A 22,333-nucleotide genomic window follows, 5' to 3' on the forward strand; every position below is an offset into this window, starting at 1 on the left:
TGCTCGGCGCTCTTCTGCTCTACCGCGCCATGGACCGCAGCCAAGGTACGGCGGGACGGCCGGGGGACGGGATGGCAGCCGGCGCAGAGCGAGTTTCTCCCTGCCTGAGGCGCCTTCGGAGCACCTGACGCTGCCTGCGCGGGGGGTTGGAAATGAGGGTCTGCTGACCTGGCTCGGCTTGTGTTAGTGGAGGTACACACGGAGTGTTGCTTGCTGTACGGAACCTCGAGTACAGCTGTTAAAGACAAGCTGCTGTTTTAGTTCTGCAAAGCCAAAACCATGGAGACACTCTTGAAAGGCAGCACATGACCCCCAGGAGCAAAGGTGGGTTTGTGTGTTTGAATAGTAACAGCATCAGTTCAAACAGGCATTTAAAAATGAGAGGCTGTCTGCAATGAGGCAGTTATCAATCCTCCTTCAGGCACCTGATGCTCAGCCCTGAAGGGGTGTCCTTTCTTAGGTATAAGTCTTACAGGCTCTGTGATTTGACATTTCCCAGGTAGGCAACAGACCCTGCTGGCATGAGGTACCCAGCATCATCTTCCCAATGATTCAGCTTCAGTCCCTCAAGTCTCTCAGACTTAGGACTCTGCCTCAGCAACACAAAAATAAGCCAAGCACCAGCTCAGTACTGCAAGATGTGCTCTGCACAGCAGTGGTCTTACTTTGCATTCAGGGCTCTGCAGGTCATAGTGCTGGTTTGCCAGAGCTGTGGGAGAAGGCAGTCCTGCTACCAGCACGGCCAGTGCCAGCCAAAAGGCAGCTGCTGCAGTGGCTTGGAGGGCACAAGCCCACCCATTTCAGCAGTAGCTCAAGCCTAACTTCACCTACACTATGTCAGTTGGCATTTCTTATCAGATGCAGGCAGGCTGTTACACTTCAGCTATCTTTCTTTGCATTTTTATTAAAAAATTGTCATGGTTTAAACCGATCCACACAGCTCATCCGCTCACCCCCCACCCCGACCCTCCCCACTCCTGGAGGGATGGGGAGGAGAATCGAGGGGATGTAACTCCCACGGGTTGAGCTAAGAACAGCCCAGTAACTAAGGTATAACAGAAATCACTACTGCTACCACCAATGATAATATTGATAAGAGAAAATAACAAGAGAATACGATACCACTGCCGAATGAGTTCGACCCCCCCAAAGAGAGAGTGTGCCCTTCCGGGTAACTCCCAGTTACCTCCCTGGGCATGATGTGCTGTGGTATGGAATACCTCTTTGGCTAGTTTGGGTCAGGTGTCCTGTCTCTGCTTCCTCCCGGCCTCCCCTCATCCCCAGCAGAGCATGAGACTCACAAAGTCCTTGGCCAGAATAAACATTACTTAACAACAATTGAAAACAATCGGTGTTATCAGCTCTCTGCCCAGGCTGGAAGTCAAAACACAGAGCTTGCACCAGTTACTAAGAAGGAGCAAAACGGCTCCTGGTAAACCCAGGACAAAAATATATAATTAAAATCTGCAGAAGAGGTGTATGGACCTGTCTTGCTAGCTTAGTGCTGGACATTCATGGTTTCTCATTTCTCCTTTTCAATTCTAGGTCCTAGTTCTTTTATGCCTTTGCAGAAGATAAGCTGTAGTTGGTGTAGTTCTGGAAGGTGCAGTGAGCTCTTTTAACAACTCAGTGTGCTTTAATGCTTTCTTTGTGCTTGTACTAGCATTGGAAAGATCCTTCTGTGAGCTGCTGTAAGTCATTAAACTAGCACAAACCTATCATTAAATGATTTTATATTGGGTTGCCAGAGCACCCCTCATGAGCATTCAGCAAACACCTAAAGCTGTGTAAGGAAACAGAGTAGTTTTCCCAGTTTTCATTTGCACATCAGTCTGCTAGAGGCATCCAGCTTCCTGTGAATCTGTAGCTTGTTTTTGGTTATCACAATTGTGAGGAAGCTTAGAAAACACTGCGATTACACGGCTGCACATACAAATAAACTGAATACAGTCTGTAATACAATGTAAAAAAAAGGAAATTCAGATCACATTATTTAATGATGGCTGTAACTAAGGAACTCAAACTTAGGTAAAACTAATCTAGTTAAAAAAATAGTGCATTTAATTATTTGCCCTAAACATGGTGGATAATGTAACTCTGACTTATCTTTTTTGCCAGATTTCAGATACACAATGCAGAAGAAGTTCCCATCAATTCTGGAAGGTAGGTTTGCAGCTGTTGGCTTCAGAAGGAGGCTGAAGCTTCTGCTGTATCTTTCATGTAAACCCAATTTTATTCTTGCTTAAAACTTATCCCAGGAGACACTGCAGAAGTGTTTATTGTTATACAGAGCTGTGGTTGGAGTGTCACTCTTGGATAGACTCCTTGGAACTGAAGGACTGTACATTCAACAAAAACAGCCACAAAGTGGCTCACCTTCGGACATGTCTCACTTGGAGCTGACATGGATTTTCCTATTTTTCAGTGTATTACAAATCCAATGAGTGGTCTGGAATTCACGGCATAAGGGAGAATGATCAAATGGCATGGTTAAGCAGCAAGAACTGAAGTAAGAAAGGTGTGTGATAGACTGAAAAATTATTTTACAATAATTATTGTAAAAAAATGTCCACATAAAAATGTCCAGTTCATCTTTTTGATTTCTTGCCTTTGTATCTGTTTTTCAGCCCTCTGTGCCTGAATTGTTTCTTCCTTTTGATGATGCTTTTCACATCCCGGTCGTGAAGCCACTTGTCGCGCTCTATTTCCCACTGGATCTGTTTAATATCTTTAAGAGGAAAGGTGAGAAATGAGGATTCAACAATGTAAAATACAGATGAAACATGTAACAGTTAAAACTTGGCTGCTGTATTTATAAATGTTAATAAAGTACAAGCTGCCTTTTTGTTTTTGACACCAGAGAAAGTTTTGGGGTTTTCATTTCACAGAACATACCCTACCTTCTCAGCACCTCAAAGTTTAAGACCGCTCTTGCCATTGCTTTGTATTTTACTAATGCTAGATAATGCTTGTGTTAGGAGTATACAGTGTCTGAGCACTGCTGTTCACATTTTTCAGGTGACACCAGCAAGACTTGTAAAAGCTCTGCAAAGGACTGATAATTCATTCAGTATATGCACATTTAATTCATTAGAATTATTTCTGGGGAACTACTTTTGCTTCACCAATACTGCAAGGAAATACCCCAGTAGGTATATAAATGGCCATGTCATATGCCTTCCTTTTACAAGAATCCAGGACACTTTATCAGAGCAAAATTCACACGAATGCTTGACAGACAGCATGTTGCCCATCCTTATTTACAGTGTGAAACGGCCACGTGATAGCCTCTTCGTCTTTTCTGAAGCCTTGTTCTCTCCAGTAGACACAGTTAATATTAGCACTGGGCTAGTAACTGACTGAGTCATGTCTTATCGACAGTGACCTACTGTCCCTATGTGTGACTTCTGACCACGTGTGAATTTCAGTTAAAAAAGATACATCTTGTTAACTACAGAACCCAAAGAGAGAGAAGTAAAACAGCATTACACCTTTCTGCTGTTTGTACCATGCACTTACTTGCATTATCTCTGTTGGCCATGGCGTTGATTCCAATATTATCAAACTTAGACCCAACATTTTCATCCAGCAGAGAGCCAAACTTTAAAGAGAGAAATTTTAGAATTTTATTACAAAGAACCAGGTAAAATGCTTGATCACTTTTTGCTAAGTACTGATCAAACTCACCTCCTCTGCAGATGCCAGTATCTTGGCATCTTGGAGTTTTCTCTTCTTTCCTTGGTTGGATCCTTCAAACAAAAAGCATTATTCTTACAAAACAGAACCATGTGGTTGGGTTTTGGTGGGGGTTTTAACATTTTTTTGAGACCATCTAAACTAGCTGTTAGAAATGCTTATTCTTCACCTCCCCCCCCCCAAAAAAAAAAGGAATGAGCACTTTCCAACCAAGAACTAATAGCACAAATCTGTGCATCAGATGTTAGGAACAGATGCACAAACTGTGAGTACAACTCCATCCTTCCTTCTAAAGTTCCTTCTTTGAGTTCCAGTTCCTGCTTTGAGTCCCAACAGCAGATTGTTACTCTGAATTAGGCAATGGTGGTTGAGGACAACCTCCTTTTAATTCATGGTTTATTCATCCAAAAGCGTAGATAATCTGCTGTACCAAAACCCAAATTTCTTCAGACTGTATTTGTATTAAGCTTTCTCACATGGAAATCATGGCAGTGTTCCCTTACCTTCAAGTGATCCCGCAAAATTCATATCTTTCTTTCTCTTGCCCTTTTTATTCACAGACTTCAATTGTTTGTTTGGGTCTGACAGAAAAGAAAAAGATACATCAACCCCTCATTCTCACACCATGTACGTATATTTAAAGCACAGCAGAGACTAAAATTTCTTTTTAGGTATCTTTTGGTTTACAGTGGTCCAAGTCATTACTTTAAAAGAGTTTAAAACACAGCACGCACAACCAATTCTGAGACTGACAATTAAAAATTGGTCAGTGGTGTGCCATTCTTTATGCTTTTTTCCATGGCACCAAAAAGGAATGAAACACGAATCTGAGATACATAAAATATGAAGACAGGTGTTACGTATGCCTCAAATGTCCACTTGGTAAGTTGGGTGAAATAATAATATGAACGACTACTGTGTTAACAGCGCTATGAATAATTTACCTCCTCTACCCTCAATCATCTCCCTGTGACCTTCAGTTGTTAGTTGAAATACCTCATTAATCTGTGCTTTTCCAGCCATGCAAAGTGTGTACAGTGTAAGCTGTGCTTCTCAGTTGAAAAGATAATAAAATCATGAAGGTGCAACGATCAGTTATTATTACAATGGTAATAAAAATTTGGGTGCATAGTTGTATTAGAAGAGCAGCTGTTACTTATGAGACAGCAATTAAAATAAAAGTTACCTCATTTAAAAAAAAAAAAACGAAACCCAAACATTAACTAGGTCTAAAGAAATAAAAAAAAAAAATGAAATTGCCAAGCAGCACACCTCCTTTTTATTTTTCTCTTGGAGAGTTTTTAATATTTCTGCCTACTGTAGCCAGTTATTTGTATATAAAGCTACTTTTGTTATGCCAGTGTTTTCAGAATGAAAGAAACAAGTCTTCCTTGCAAATTTTTACCCCCAGATGCCAAATTCCCACTCTCACTTGGGAGACTGTTCCATCCAATGTCTCTCTTAAGACTTCATTGTCCAGAGAAGGACTTGTTGCCACTTATTTACTTAAAAGCCAAACCTCCCACTTAGGTAACTGAATCTGAATTTATATATGTAATTACATACTAGATAACCTAGTTTTAAAGCTCTTTTTTTCTTTTTTGTAAGAAATGGTGCTTTACCTAGGCTGTTATCATCATCAGACACATCCATAAATACACCTCCCTCTTCATCCATATCCTCTTCAAAGTCTTCCTCCATACTTCCTAAGGAGACTTCGTCATCATCCATATCACCGAATTCATCTTCATCATCAGAATCCTCCCCGTCAGCACTGGATCCTTCACTTCTTTGGCTTTTCTTACTGCCTTTGGTTTTCTTTTTTATATTACTAAAAAATACAAAACAAGCTTAACACTTTTACCTGGCAAAATACTGTTTACACCCAGATGACATCTACTGGCAAACACCACATTAGAAAAGTTCAAGATCATTGCAAACCACTATACATGTAGGCTGAGACCAAAGAAACATGCATTACGCACTTGGGGATGTTTTCAACATCAACATGTGGAACTGTATCATAAAAGTCAACCATTTTAAGAAGTTCTAAAGAGAATCCTATTATGAAACTAACAGAAATGTCAGCTTCAGTATTTTATCTGCTACGTGCCTTTGCTCCTTTTCTGCAAGACACACACATTGCTGCTACCCCTAGAAACTCTACTAAATGAAGAAATAATACTTTTTTTTCCTTTAAGTAAGGAAACATGGTTCTTCATGTACTAGATGGTTACTTGGGTTTTGTCTCCTTTCTACTATTTTTTACTCACACCAGTCCAGTTCACAAAAATGTTCAGGTTTCAAAAACAGTTTAAGCTTTAATTCACCTTTCACCTCAAGGAAAGTAAGTTTCTGTGTTGATTCAAAAGAGGCTACTTAATCATTAAAGGTCTTTTTAAATTTTAAAGGTGTCCTGGGTTGAGCAGCAGCAGTCATTTTTGTCCTTCTTAGGAGCTAGTACAGTGCTGTGTTTTGATCTTTTGGCCTGGGAACAGTGCTGATAACGCCGATGTTTTCAGTTGCTGCTCGAATGTTTGGTCTGGCCAAGGACTTTCTGAGTCTCATGCTCTGCCAGGGAGGAGGGGAGGCCGGGAGGAAGCAGAGACAGGACACCTGACCCAAGCTAGCCAAAGAGGTATTCCATACCACAGCACGTCATGCCCAGGATGTAACGGGGAGTTACCCAGAAGGGCTAGAGGGACTGCAGGGTTGGAGGAGGTATCGGTCAGTGCTTGGCTGGGGGGAGTGGGGCGAGTTATCGGTCGGCTGGTGTTGAGGTGTTGTATTCTTTCCTCTTGTTATTTCCTTTAGCACTATTATTATTAGTGGTAGCAGCAGTGATTTGTGTTATACCTTAGTTACTGGGCTGTTCTTATCTCAACCCGTGGGAGTTGCATTTTTTTTGATTCTCCTCTTCGTCCCTCCAGAAACAGGGGGAGGGCAAGAAGGGGGGGAGTGAGCAAACGAGGTTTGTGGTTGGGTTTAAACCACGACAAAAGGTCTTTTCCAACCTATATAAGTCTGTGATTCATGAAACTGCTGACTTCCTGAGAACTGAGCTCTGTGATTCTGGATTTCACAAAGTTTATTTACTGCAGTGGATCTAGTTCAACCAGTCCTTATTGCAGCAGTACCATTATGCACCATTCTACCTGCTCTTGTACATGGTAATTCTCAAACAGAAACCTGACACCATGAAAAACAAGATTTTTATCTTGCTTATTGAGTCACTTCATTGTATAAACAAAATACTACAGGTTTCATGTGTCAAGCCAGCAGACTGTAAGAACCACAGCATCATGATGCTCCATTATGGGACATGCAGAAACGCAGCATTACCCAGCATTCAGCTGCTACTGCCCTTTTTGCAAGGGGATATTCTGAGTGGCTTTGAAAAAGGTCTGTGCAACTTTGCAAAATAAAACTCTACATAGACATGAAGAGATGAAAGAACCAATTTCAAGTCTTACCCAGCAAAATCAAGGTCATCCTGGCCAACATCAATGGCATTATCAGCAGCTTCAAATGCATCTGGGGGAAAAAAATCGTTTATCACTACAAAGTCAAACAAAGAAATATGAAGTAATTGCAAAATAGATTATTTCTAGGTATCGTTTTTCTGAGCAGTTTATAGAATCTGCATCAGTAACAAAGGACCCTGATACCAAAGGGTTCATGCTTCTATAGCAAAATACTCTACAAAACAGTTACCTAGAGCTAACTGGATTTTTTTTCTGAGAAAAAAATTTTTCTGTGAAAAATAATGAAAATTTTCTTTATCCAGGATGTCATTTCTGGCCAGAACTAGATGTTGTGGAAGCAGGCACAAATCGTTTGAAACACTGGACATGCAATTGCACAGTGATTCAAACATAATTGGTAGGTGGGATATTGCAAGGGATACCAATACTTGCTTCAAGCCAGATAGAACAAAGACTCAATTAAGAAACCCCAAGCAAGTGTCATGCCAGCTAATCTGCATGTTAATTTTCAGGTAAGAAGTACTCACTATAATTTTTCACAGAAAAGCAAGCAGGCTAAAGGATGAAAGCTCCTATCATCAGATTCACTTAAGAACAAATAGCCATACAAAATAGCAGATAGAAACAAAACCTGAAAAATTACAACTTGTTTCAAAGGGTAAACGCTAACACTAGAGGGTACTTGATTTAAGCTTTTGAATATGTGAATCAAATTCTCAGAGACAGTCAACTTAGAGGTACTAACAATAAAATGACAAACACAATTGTTAACAGATTCTTGCCCATGCTACTTGAGTCACTAAGGAAGAATCCTGCTATGGGAGTTCAGAATTCTCTAAGAATACTGTACAAATCAGTTATGGAGAGCTAGCTGGTTTTCATGGGGTTAGTTCGGGTTGGGGTTTTGTTGTTGTTTCTTTTTTTAATATATGTACTATTCTATAAATAAAATATGAAATCATAAACTAATGGATATTTTATAGTACACTAACAAACTCATATTCTGGAACCAATCATACACTAATTCCAAAGCAAACAAAGTACATGCTACAGGAAGAGCTAAGACTACTGCAGAAGTTTGCCACAGACCTAACTGAACAAATAACCTCATGAAAGATGTAAGGAAGAATATAAGGAAGATTGAAAAAGGCCAAGCAGTAAAGAAAGAACAGAAGCAAATGTTACATGCTGGTAGAAAAAGTTATTTAACTCTCAGGCTACATATGGAAAAGAACAAAAAGGCATGAACTGCCACCCACAAGCTTATGTTCAAAATCAGACAATTTCTACCCATTTGAACAAGTGACTACTGGAGTAGTGAGAGCAAGACCTCTGTTACAAGATGGCCATCCAGTTGGCTTGTGTGATGGATAGGATGAAATGCTGGCTGTAGTAGGGAACTGGAAAGCCAATTTTTTTCCACTTCCATATTCCTGTATCTGGCCCTTTTATACAATATAAACTATGGAAAGGATAAATTAATTATCTGCAAAAGCAGGAAATACTGGCATAGTTACTACAAGGAAAAAAAACCCAACCTTACCCAACGCTCTTTCAAATTCATCATCATCTACATCTTCTACACTTCCTTCATCATCCTGTCGCCTTTGTTTCTCTCTCCTCTTATCAAACTTAGAATAAAATCTGAAATAATACATTGCTCTTAGACACAAGATTACAAGTAATGATCTTTATGACAAGTTTATAAAAAAAAAAAAAAAAAGCCCAAAACTCTGCAAGTTGTTTCATGTGTATGTTGCCAGTTAAGGAATGGTTTCAAACACATCTCAAATCAGAGATGTATATTTTGTGTGTTTCAAAGAATATAAACAATTACTGTAAGATTTTAAACATGTTTCACAGCCAAAGGTGCCAGAAATCATTCTGAACACAACTGAATTTATAAAAGGGTATAAGAAAGATGTGAAAATCTGCCTTATACTGATAAGAAAGAAAGTATCAAGTTCAACATGAATCTAATTGGGGGGGGGGGGGGGGGATTCACTCATTAAGTTCTACTAAATCTTCCCCTGTAGCCTTCTTCTTCTGCATGCTTAGTTCTACCTTCTGTCAGCCATTTTAAACCACTTTCTCTCCATTTCATATTAAAGAACCATCAAACACAGAAGGCAATTTTGGGCAGATACAAGAGCAAAAGAGTACAGCACTTTGTATGGAAGACTTTAAATGTGTGATCACAGTTAACAGTTAACAACTGTTAACTTTCCATAGGGGGCATGCTTTTAAGCTGCTTTTCTTTAATCTCAAAATTAATACCACTTTTAATTTCTTTTTTATATTACATTCCTCAATATTGTATCAATTGATTTAAAATAGTAAGTTCCATTGACCCGATATTTCACAAAAGCAATGACTATATTAATAAAACAAAACAAAACCAAACAAAGTGAATTCAACAAAGTAAATGAAGTTAATTCAAACACTGATTTCCTAAGGAGACACTAACCAGTATTTTGAGCTAAGAAGAATAAATTTTTGCCATACGTGTATCATTTCAATTTTAATATTACAGTTACATTTTTATATCATGAACTACGACTATAATAAAAAAAGACAGGGAAAACCAGCTCCTCTGACTTTTTTTTTTGCACTGTTCCATTCTAATAAGCTTTGATGCTAACAACATAAACAAGATATATTCCATTACTTTTTTTAATATACTTCTAATGCATAAGAATTACAACCCAGAAGCCATTTAAGGCTTCCTTATTACAATGTCAACTTAATTTTGGACTACAAGCATTGGTTGCTTATCTTCGTAAGTGATACTCTTTCTTAAGCTCTTTTGACAGATGTTGAATCTACGTTCTAAGGAAAGTACTATCATCAGAAGTCACTCAAATTAATCAAATTTTGAAAACACTTGGAATACCAGAGAATATTTAACAAAATGCAATGGGTTTTGATGGCACTGCATTAAAAAACAACACTTCAAATGACTGTTCACAAGTATTTCATTACCTGTGAAAAAACACTTCATCTGCTGGGATTTTGCTTTCGTCTTTGGCACGGAATTCCTTACTGTTGACTGCAAAAAGAAAAACAGAACTGATTTTACCTCAGGTTAAAATGACTGTTATTCTTTTACAAGGTTAAACACCATGCACAGACAGAAATATGTAGATACCCAGTGTCACCCATTAAGAAAAGTGGAGCTTATCTCAAAACCTCTTCAAACAGACAGTGAGTTAAAGAGAGAGGTTTGCAACCACCTACAGCAGGAATGCATTAAAAAAATATAAATAAAAGAAAAAAGGAAAAAAAATAGTAGGAAATCAGACAAACTTGCTGTCACGCACTAAAACACTGAACCACTTCTGCCCAGCCCTCCCGGCAGTAGAAATACACATCAGCAGCTGCAACGCAGGATCATACACCAGCTGAACATGCTGAAGAAGGGACTGAGCCTCACCCTGTCTCCAGGGCCACCCCACCACCTCTTCTTCCTTGCCTATCCCTTCTGAAGGCTTCACAGCCACCCACTGCAGCACTCCATGTTTCTGTGATGGCAGCTATGTCATAGCTTTCCTGTTGCACGATGGCTACTGGCTGCTCTTGTTTGCTGCCCATGTTATGTGCATTAATGTAGATGCTTTCCAGTTGGGCTACTGATCCTGCCACCTTTCTCGGGGGAGAAACCCTAACTCCTATGTGACAGTTCTCAGGTGTTTCCATGGTTTCTAACACATCAATAACCCCTGATGTCTTTGCTGCCTCCACTGTAACAGCAGAGCAAAGGACCTGACTGGCACATTATCCCTCAAACATTAGCATGCCGCCCCCAGGCTTGTCTCTAGCAAAGCTAGGTTTATCCCTTCCATCCTTCTTATATAATTTTAGATATTTTTACAAACTCCAACAAATATTCATAAAACTAGGATGCCAAAGAATGGCATGTTTGTGAGCAGAATATTTCGTATTTATAAACTTATGTCTCCCTAAGATTAGTACCCTAACAATTTGCTCTTCTTAAACCACAATAGAAGAACCCTTAAATCACAACAGAAGGACATCTTCTAACTAGAAATATTACCTCAAATAAATTGCAAGGCTTTCTTTAGCTCTTTCCCGCCCTCCCCTAAGTGGTCATATTGCCAGATACAAACAAATTTGAAACTATGTTCTATACTACTCAAGAAGCTAACAGCTGAAGTAACTGATTATGTCATTTGTTCTTAAAATGATTCAAAGGATACAATGTTGAAGCTGTGGAGATTCCACACACCCTCAACAAGAAGATTAGACCTGATCCTGAACATCAGACACCACCACTGCACTCCTGATGGGCAGGACTTTCTTTTATTGCTAACAGAAATAGCACAGATGGTGCAGATGACACACATCTACAGTAACTAGACAAAATCTTCTAGCCATCCTAATCTTAACTGAAAAGAATCTTACCCGCAAGATTCTGCATATCCTTCATAAACTGCTTCTTCTTTGGCTGCATTACCACACTGCTGGTGTTTTCTGTAGAAAAACATAAATCAGAAACAAATTACTACTGATACAAAACTGTGAGGAGTGACTGACAGACCAGAGAGTTTTGCTGCCAACCGTAAGAACCACAGGAGGCTGGAGAAATGGGCTGACAGGAACCTCATGCAGTCCAACAGAGGGAACTGCAAAGTCCTGCACCTGGGAATGAAGAAACCCATCCACCAGTACACACTGTTGGCTGCACAGCTGGAAAGCAGCAATTTCTGCGCTGTGGATGTGAGAGGCAGCAGTATGTGACTGTCAGCTAGTTCTGAGTTGCAGACATCTCCTGAATACTGATCCCACTTCTGTTGCTTGACACGCACCCAAATACTGGACAAACACCAAGGGCTACTTGGCAATCTGAGAGCAAAAGAGTTTGGTCACCATCAACGGACAAGATCATATACTAATATGTACACAGAAGTTCGTACCTTTGCCTTTATGGAGTTTGGGATTTCTGTACACAAAGCGATCCAAGAATCTCATTAATGTGAAATCCTGCAAAGGGTCACCCGAGTACTCAATGTGATTTCCCTGAAAGAATTAAAAAGCCAAGTATCATTGAGGTCTTCATTTTAGAGAGACAGCAACTAAACACAGAGGACTCAGACAAAGAACAATATTAAACCACATTTTAAATCAAAGACAAAGACCTGGAGATACTTCACCACATACACCTGACCAGTTAATACACTCCTGTACAGGTTCCTATTTTTGGAATTTCAGTATTTTCTTAACTAAAAACCACCTACCTCACTTTGTTTCAGTGACGAACTGCCTTGCAATGTACTGTGCTAACAGCAATTAATCTTCAGCACTACTTGTATACCATATATTCAAGTAAAAACAAATATTCTAAATACATAATTATGTAAGTTTGAGTATTTTTGACACAATACCGTAACAGTATCAAAAAAGAATTTGTTCTAACAGTAGGGCTCCCCACATAAAAACTCATGTTAAATAAAGAGATAGACCAAAACTCTAGAAAAGGTTTAAGGACCATGTAACACCCACATTTCTAGCAACTTAATGACTTCTGTGAGCAGTCTCCTCTATATAGCACACTTTAATTCCCTGAAAAGCTTTGCATTTCAGTGTTCATCACAGTGCTGCAGCGTGCAAGGAGGCTTTATAATGTATTTTTCGAACGTCAAAGGACAGCTTACATAAATCAACCTTCCAAGCTCCAGATTAGAAGAAGCACTTACTTCTAGAATTGTTCTTGCAAATAGGGCCACAGATGGATGAAAATGTTCAGAAAGCTGAAAAACATTAACAGCTTATTTATTTCTACTCCAAAAAGAAATGCAATCATTACTCAGCTTGACATGACTTCTGACAACACTGCTATGTCATAAGACTGCTCTGTAACTCAACAAATACCGCAGACGCATGCAGTAGTGCAAGGCTGATGTACTCTGCCCTTGAACAGCTGAAGAACTTCAACTCCTAATCTTTTGCTTGCATGAACTAAATACATTCCAACTTACATAAAAAGCTTTAGTGATACAAAGCTAAGATCTGAAAGTCAGAACAGATTCTTACTGTCCAAATCTCCACTTAAAAATTGCTAACCCCTAATCCAGAATATCAGCATCATGTGTAACGTATACAAGCTTAAAGCTGAACAACGTATCAGCTTTCACCTTTCTGTTATGTTTCCCAGGTAGCTACCCAAGAATAAGCAAGTTCATTTTCTCCTCTACAAATCCAAAGGCCACACTAATAAACACAGTAATCTGCAACACATGAATGCCTTACCTTCTTCAGTTCCCAAAGGCTTGTACTTTCAGCACCACAGTATAAGGGACTCCGGTGCATAGGATCATAGGAAGCTCCACTCTTCCTGCCTGAGGGGCAGAGGAGAGGAAAACAAATTTCCTCAGGCAACTTTATGACAGCATTATTTTCATTTCACCATGACAGTAATGCTACCCATCATTCTTAGCTGGACAGGTCACAGATGCACTCAGTAGCAACTAAGGATATTCAGCTGCCCTTCCCCACTGTATGGGCAGGTGTATAGGTGAGTTCCTGCGTGCTTCCAAGGAAGCTCCTGAAAACCTCTGCTCTGCTCCAAAAAGTCCTTAAGAAAGAGTGAAGCTAGAAGCAGATTTGTCCTGGGTTCAGCAGCAGCAGTCACTTTTTCTCCTTCTTAGTAGCTGGTGCAGTGCTGTCGTTTTGACTTTCAGCCTGGGAACAGCACTGATAACACCAATGTTTTCAGTTGTTGCTCAGTAACGTTTACGCTGACCAAGGACTTCGTGAGTCTCATGCTCTGCCAGGGAGGAGGGGAAGCCAGGAGGAAGCAGAGACAGGACACCTGACCCAAACTAGCCAAAGAGGTATTCCATACCACAGCACATCATGCCCAGTATATAAACTGGGGGCAGTTACCTGGAAGGGTTAGATCACTGCTCGGGTCTGGCTGAGTATCGGTCAGCGGCTGGTGAGCGGTTGTATTCTCTTCCCTTGTTATTTCCTTTATCATTATTATTACTGGTGGTAGCAGCAGTGGTTTATGTTACACCTTAGTTACTGGACTGCTCTTATCTCAACCTGTAGGAGTTACATTCTTTCGATTCTCCTCCCCATCCCTCTGGGAGCTGGGGGAGGAATAAGGGCAGGGAGTGAGCAAGTGGCTGCGTGGTTCTGAGTTACAGGCTGGGCTTAAACCAAGACAGTTCTTTGTAGTGCCCAATGTGGGCACTACAACAACAACAGATCTGACCAGAGTGTGTCTAATCATATTTTTGATAAGCATTTATTATTTCAGATTAATAGTCACTTGTCACAATGCTGATTTATTGGCTCTCAAAGTTGTTGCTCTTGATCTTGGAGTTTCAGCATGTCGTACCTTACCTACATCCAGTATTTGCTATGTTAGTGTTTATCGGCTGTGGGGGGCCTGGGCTAAGGTTCTAGTTTCACTCTGCTTTATGGTAACGAAACTGATCTGGCTTGTGTTCCCAGTGTGGTCAACACCTCTATACTTTGGGAGGTATATAATGGAAGTGTTTGGCATTACACATCTTTTTTCTGCTCCTTGGGTGGTCAACCTGTGAAGGAGACATTCCCTTACCTTCCCAGCTTCCCCACCAGACCATTTTACAGCATCATTTGAGAATTCTGAAGGTTCTGAATGGCCTCTTGGTACCCTTGAGACCTGCCTGCTGATTGTGATGGGGATCAGCATGTTGGCACACATACAGAGTGTGCTTTACCCACGACCATTTAGTTTGATCTCAAAAGTGAAGCAGAGTCGGGTTTGGGTCTTGTCTAGGGTTAGGCAACAACATAGGAAGACCAAGAGATTTTCCCCAAGGCTGGACAGTCGTGACTGGCAGGGTACGTGGAATAGTATGGGCAAGTATCTAGGCCAGTGGGCCCCTCCAGTGCCTTGGAATTTCACCACTGAAGTGCAAAACCCAGAAAAATTAACAAAACACTTAAATGAGGTGTGTTGTCATTCTGGTCATACCAGAGAGGGACAAATCATGGCAATGTGCTGGGGCTTGGCCTACGCTTACAGAGTCCTGTTCAACACCATCCAGCACCTTCAAAGGGAAAAAGATGTCTCTGGATCTGATGGCAAAGCAACAGACAACGCAGCTACTCCAGCTCCAAGCACAGCAGCTACACCAACCCCAGCAACAAGTACAGCAGCTACCCAAACTCTGACTACAACAGACAATGCAGCTACTCCAAGTATAGCAGCTACACCAACCCCAGCGACACGTACAGCAGCTATTCAAACCCTGACAGTAACGGACAGCGCAGCTGCTGGTGCTACTCAACCCCCAAGCACAGCGGCTGCACCAACCCTGACAACAGCTACTGCAGCCACTCTAACCCTAGTGGTAGACACTGCAGCCATTCCAACCACAGTCACTGCAGCTAAACCAAAGGACCAATTCATGCCAGTATCAGTTGCCCCTGTACCCAAAGGGAAACGCAAAATAGAGTCACAAAAAGAAACCCATACAATGAAGAAAGATGAAGAACCAATGCACTTACCACACGGAACAGCATCTGATCAAGAGTTATTATTATGTGGATCAGAGGAAGAAGAAGAGGTAACGTCTCGACCCCACACCTCAACCAAGCTACGGAACATGCGGGAAGATTTTACCCATCAACCAGGGGAGCACATCATTACCTGGTTGCTCTGATGCTGGGACAATGGGGCCGACCGTCATAAACTAGAAGGTAGGAAGCCAGGCAGCTGGGATCACTTGCTAGGGAAGGGGGAATTGACAAAACAATTGCAAAAGAGAAACAGTCCCTCAGCCTTTAGAGGTGGCTCTTGGCAACTGCGAAGGAAAGGTTTTCATACAAGGATGATGTTACAAGTTGTTCAGCCAACTGGGCCACAACAGAGAAAGACATCCAGTCTCTGAGGGAATCAGCCATTGTAGAGATGATCTGTCACAGGCTTGATGCTGGGAATGCATCCACAGGTCCAGATGTAGTTGAATGTGCACAACCCATGTGGAATATTACATGGAATGCACCATCATCATGTGCCCACTCACTGGCATTAATGACCTGGCACGACATAGCACCACCAACAGTGGATGAAGTGATTCGTCAACTCCAAGAGTTCAAAGACAATCTCACCCCTTCCATCATTTCAGCTGTGGAAAAACTGTCCCAGGAGTTCAAACAATTGAGAGATGATCCATACGACCTATCCAGCTCCCCACATGTACCAACCCCCGTCTGAGGTATTAGCAAAAGGTGTCCTACTGCTCGAGAGAGAAGATATAGGAGGTACACACCACAGGCCACCCTACGGTTCTACCTGCGGAATCAAGGAGAAGACATGAGAAAGTGGGATGGAAAACCTGCCTCAGCTCTGGAGGAATGGGTGCATGAATTGAAGAGGAGACCAAAGGTCAAGGATGATCATCCCATGAAAGCTGCGGCTTCAGTCTCTGGTGAGCAGGTTCCCAGATGGAGTGGAAGAGCTGATTTTACTCCACCTCCTGTGATAAAGAAGACTAATCCCTGTCTACAAGAAGTAAGTGTCCAACATTGTGATCACTATTACAGGGGCCCTGCCTGCAGCCAGGTGGAGGTAGGGGACAATCGGATTTACTGGACTGTGTGGATCAGATGGCCTGGCACATCAGTCCCACAGAAGTATAAGGCTCTACTAGATACCGGTGCACAGTGTACCCTGATGCCATCAAGCTGTCAAGGAGTAGAACCCATCTATATTTCTCGAGTGACAGGAGGATCCCAAGAATTGACTGTACTGGAGGCTGAAATCAGCCTGGCTGGGAGGAAGTGGCAAAAGCACCCCACTGTGACTGGTCCGGAGGCTCCATGCATCCTCGGCATAGACTATCTCAGGAGAGGGTACTTCAAAGACCCCAAAGGGTACCGATGGGCTTTTGGTATTGCTGCTCTGAAGACAGAGGAAACTGGGCAGCTGTCCACCTTGTCTGGTCTCTCAGAGGATCCTTCTGTTGTAGGGTTGCTGAAAGTCGAAGAACAACAAGTGCCAATCGCGACCACAACAGTGCACTGGCAGCAATACCGCACCAACCGAGACTCCCTGATTCCTATCCATCAGCTGATTCGTAGACTGGAGAGTCAGGGAGTGACCAGCAGGACCCGCTCACCATATGACCATAGAGATAATTAATAGCACCGTATGGCCAGTGTGAAATGACCACGATACAACCAGGATGATTAATAGCACCACATGGCCAATGCGAAAGTCTAACAGACAGTGGAGACTTAACAGTAGACTATCGTGGCCTGAATGAAGTCACACCACCATTGAGTGCTGCCGTACCGGACACGCTAGAACTTCAGCATGAACTGGAGTCAAAGGCAGCCAAGTGGTATGCCATGACTGATATTGCCAATGCATTTTTCTCAATTCCTTTGGCAGCAGAGTGCAGGCCACAGTTTGCTTTTACTTGGAAGGGCGTCCAGTACACTTGGAACAGATTGCCCCAGGGCTGAAAACACAGCCCTACCATTTGCCACAGACTGATCCAGACTGCACTGGCACAGGGGCAAGCTCCGGAACACCTGCAACACATTGATGACATTATTGTGTGGGGTGATACGGCAGAAAAAGTCTTTGAGAAAGGGAGGAAAATAATCCAAATCCTGCTGAAAGCCAGTTTTGCCATAAAACCTGCACAGGAGACTCAATTTTTGGGAATAAAATGGCAAGATGGACGTCACCAGATCCCCACAGATATGATCAACAAGATAACAGCAATGTCTCCACCAACTAATACGAAAGAAACACAAACTTTCTTGGGTGCTGTGGGGCTCTGGAGAATGCACATCCCAAATTACAGTTTGATTGTTAGCCCTCTCTCTCATGTGACCCGGAAGAAGAATGATTTTAAATGGGGTCCTGAGCAACAACAAGCCTTGGAGCAAACTAAACGCGAGATAGTTCATGCAGTAGCCCTTGGATCAGTCCATACTGGGCCAGATGTGAAAAATGTACTCTACACCGCAGCCGGGGAAAATGGTCCTACCTGGAGCCTCTGGCAGAAAGCTCCAGGGGAGACTCAAGGTCAGCCCCTTGGCCTTTAGAGTCGGGGATACAGAGGTTCAAAGCTAGCAAGCTTCACAACTGAATGAGCAGTGACACATCTTACCTTGGCTACATCAATTTTAAAAATTAAAATAATGTTTTAATCTCTTAATATTCCAAGTGTTTATCAATGTGACACTGTTACAAAATGTTAGAAGTTAAATTAATTATATTTTTTTGCTAATTTACCTCCCAAATTCAGATGATGCACCCACGAGGCTGCTGAATTTGAATCATTTGTCTTAGCAGAGTTTTCTTTTGTGTTCCTCTCTTCACCTTCTACTTCTTTATCTGCGTCCACAAATTTTTCCTCATCCTCTTCAGGCTCTTCTTGATCCTTAAAGCACTCTTCATCATCTGACTCCTAAACAACAGAAAATGTTAGCAAACAGCATTTCCTTTCCACTTCTATTCTGTCCTATTAGAAAAATGCACCTGTAATTCTGAAGAAGCTACTTACAAAAATACAAACAAATGATGGCTGATGTTTAAGCAATACAAATTTTTGGCCTTGATACAGGATTTAAAATTGATGTAAACTGAACAGCTTACATCACACACATGTGATGGTCCCTCCCTTCCTAAGAGAGGAAAAAAAAAAAAAAAACAGTCCTGCCTAGCACTACTTCAGAGACAGCAGACAGAAGAAACAAACAGACCATACAATGTTCACCTCCTGACTTACACAGCATTTAGCAAATTAGTCCTCTCTCCATGAATGAAATCCATAAACCCACTGAAATTCTTAAATCGCCTTCATCTATGCAGATTTTTAATCGTTCAAGGCCTTTCTTCCATGACATAACATACTAGCAACTCTCAAATTACTATTAAGCAGGTTAGAGAAAGGTGCTTATGAAAACAGCTCTTATTGAAAAAACAATGAGATAATGAAATCATCTTATACCACATGATCCTGCAACTGGACCCTTAACTCCGGTTTTACTTTCAGAAGCTCAGACAGAAGGTACAGGGTTCCACAAATGAAGGGTGGCATTTGTCCACAAGTGACTTGAAGTAACCTCTTCACAAAGGCCTTCACCCGCCGTAACACTACATCTGCCTTCAGAGATTTATAGATAAGATTAAGAAACATGGATGGCTTTGACCAGGTTGCTAAAGCAGGATCTAGAAGCTTCCTGTAGAACACACAGGAGAAAACATTGCTGATTGTAACAAAGCACATAGGAGAATAATTGCTAGTAAACAAAATCATCTACGTTTTTCAGAGTGCCATGTAAAAGACCAGTGACAGCTTGCTCCCCAACACTCAAAATCATTATGGTCAACCCTGAACTGCCAACAGCTGTGTACTTCTAGATACAGATGGGAGTGTGAAGATTGAAAAAACTTGTATCAGTAAAGAAAAAAAAATGTAAGAAAACATAAAGAAACCAAGTTAAACTAAAAATAGTTTCAAAATCTGAGATACTCAAAGTAATAAACTGACCTGATTTAATTAGATGTTAAACAAAATAGAAAGAAAATAGGTAGTAATCACCATGCTTCAAATCAGACCTGACACAGGTATTAGCAAGTTTGTTTTCTACTCCGTTTTTTCCAGGCTGCCTGTCACAGTAAGGCTTTTAAATGCCTTGCACATTATGGGGGAGCTCGAGTTCCCCTTTATAAAAAAATTAGCAATTTCCCTCTGGTCAACTAAACAGCAGCCTGCAAGGACCTTACAAAGAGTCTTAAGCAATCAGCTGGGGCAAAAGGAGAGGTAACCTTTACAACACCAGGCTTTCCAACTACACAAATTAAATGATCTAAAGAATATGTTAAAGTAATATTCACCCTTCCCCATATGAAAAAAAAAAGTAAAAAGAAACAATATTTTATGCTATCACATGACTAAATCACAGTATCTGTAAAAATTATTTCAGAAGTCACCAGTAAGTTTGAAATAACATCTGGAATTACAACATGCCACCAGGAAACAGTTGCAAAGGATGCAATATGTATGTTGTGTTCTCAGGACCTATCATTACCACTTATTTTATCCCCACATTAAATCAAAGAAATCACATGAACTTTCTTCTAGCTCACACAAACCATCAGAAATTTTTAGCTAGTGAGACACAGAACTCACAAGATCTTAAAAGCAAAACAAGTGTTTCTACAACTTTATATCAATGATGACTACTTCATAAATGAAATTTCTATACAAAGGCCAAACCTGTCACTTACTTGTACAGTGCTGCATAGTATCTATCTGACACAGTCTGCTGAGAGTCCATCACCTGGAACAGTAACATCAGGGCCTGGATGCTGGTACTGAAATTCACAAGGTGCAGAACTCTAAACAACGTGTCCATTTGCTCTTTCACCTTCTCATCACCAGTCTCAGCATACGGGTAAGCTCTGTTCACCCCGCAGAGAAGAGCGCTGAGCATTTTGGATTCAACATCTTTTTTCTTAATGCAGTTCCGAAAAAAGCAGAAATACAAAGTTATGAGCTTGTTGGCCAGAGCGCTCTCTTCGTGACTGAGGACTATCTGATTTAGAAAGCAGATGGCGTAATACTGAGTTTTCACATTAATGTTTGACCGGTACAAAAGCCTCTCCACCTCACTGCACACTACTCCCTTCATATTTGGATGCTTGTGGAGTAATGTCTCTAAAAGGTAAGAGGCTTTGGTGGCGACTTTGTTCTGAGGGTCTCCCAGTTTATTTACCAGCTGAACAAGCAGAGCTTTCTCCTGCTCAGGCTTGTTACAGAGAAGCTCGTGGGCAGCTGCCAGCGCTCGGGACTTCACTGCTGTCAGAGAATCATGACTGAGTGTTTCTAACGCTTGCACAAACTCTGCCACCTGCAGTTTCAGATGATGCTCAAAGTACCACAGTATCAACCGCCTGTCCCTGGAATCCCTGTTGCCACTTGACATCTTCTCTATGTTGTTAAAAGGTCGCTGTGAGAAAGACCATAATTTTCGATTGTCTGGTAAGAGGTCTGAAAGGAGAAGCTCCTTGAAAGTATCCAAAGCCATGAGGCTCTGATGCCTGCTGCCCTTCTTCTTTATGAGGTTTACCAAGATCTCAACAAACTGGATACTGTGGACAGCACTGTCCTGAATGAGCAGGGTCATCGCTGCCATCCTATCAGCCAAGGTACCTGATGACACAACAGTCTTCATCCAGGCTGAGGAGGCCTTCTTCTGATAATCTGTTTTATTCTTATACAGGTCCATCTCATGTTCGTACAGCTTTTGAGCCAAGGCCTTATACTTGCAGAGAAGCTTCTGATTTTGTGGCTCTGGGGAGAACTCACTGGTGTATTCCTGATCATACCATTTGCCCCCTGGTTTGATCAGTATCCCTTGCCTAGCATGAAATTCAAAATCTTCTTCCAGCCTCTCTTTCTTTGCTGAAAGGTGCTGGCCCTGCTCACCAGAAGAAGCAGCTTGCTTCTTCTTGCTGTCTTTCACATTGCTTGCCTTTCCCTTGGCTTTTTTATCTTTTTTCTCTTCTAACGCAGGAAGACTAGTTTCTTTCTTGCTCTTCTCTTTCTTTGGGGGTTTCTCTTTCTCCTGGCTGCCGCTGCCATCCTCCTCCACCACCAGGCAGCTTTTCGCGTACTTGCTGATCCCCAGGGAGTTGACAAACGCCTCCAGCTCCCCTTCCTTTAGGTCGTCGATCGCGTCCTTCCTGCCGCCGTCCACCATCTCCTCCGCCTCGTCCACGGCGCTCAGCATCACGTAGTCTTGCTGCGGGCGGCAGCACACGGCAGTGACACGGGAGAACGCTCCCCACAGTCGTACCCCCCACCCCCGCCCCCGCCCCGCTGTCACCCCTAAAGAGGCTTGTCCCGGGTGTGTGGGGGCCCATCAGCCACGTGCTAGCGCTCCCTCCCGCCACCCCACCTTCCTTACCTTGGTGCCGCCGAGGCGCAGCACCTCGTCCAGCGTGAACCCTTCTCCATCTCCGTCTTCTCCCGTTTCTTCTCCTTCATCGCCCTCCTCATCGCCGCTGTCGCCGCCCGCCTTCTCCGGGCCCCCCACGCCAAAGTCCCACAACGCTGCCATTGCTGCCCGCCGGAAGCACCTCCTAGCAAGGCTTCCGGCCGTGGGGCACC

The 22,333-nt window shown here is 42.0% G+C and overlaps 1 protein-coding gene across 2 annotated transcripts; it reads right to left on the reverse strand.

The window, feature by feature from the left end:
* Positions 1–872: 872 nt before the first annotated feature.
* Positions 873–22,324, reverse strand: CEBPZ (CCAAT enhancer binding protein zeta). 2 transcript variants are annotated; one of them, XM_065680096.1, is made up of 16 exons: positions 22,131–22,324; positions 20,449–21,965; positions 19,166–19,397; positions 18,448–18,622; positions 13,449–13,537; positions 12,896–12,949; positions 12,116–12,218; positions 11,604–11,672; positions 10,164–10,230; positions 8,725–8,825; positions 7,170–7,230; positions 5,319–5,527; positions 4,200–4,277; positions 3,688–3,749; positions 3,520–3,601; positions 873–2,728 (listed from the first exon to the last, which is right to left on the reverse strand). In XM_065680096.1, the coding sequence occupies exons 1-16, from the start codon at positions 22,281–22,283 to the stop codon at positions 2,589–2,591; spliced, it is 3,192 nt and encodes a 1,063-aa protein (XP_065536168.1). In that variant the 5' UTR covers positions 22,284–22,324; the 3' UTR covers positions 873–2,588. The 2 variants fall into 2 exon arrangements, with proteins under 2 accessions (XP_065536168.1, XP_065536169.1); XM_065680097.1 differs by having other exon boundaries at positions 20,449–20,675; positions 22,131–22,320.
* Positions 22,325–22,333: the final 9 nt, after the last annotated feature.

This window comes from Lathamus discolor, chromosome 5 (assembly GCF_037157495.1).
Source record: "Lathamus discolor isolate bLatDis1 chromosome 5, bLatDis1.hap1, whole genome shotgun sequence".
Taxonomy (NCBI): domain Eukaryota; kingdom Metazoa; phylum Chordata; class Aves; order Psittaciformes; family Psittacidae; genus Lathamus; species Lathamus discolor.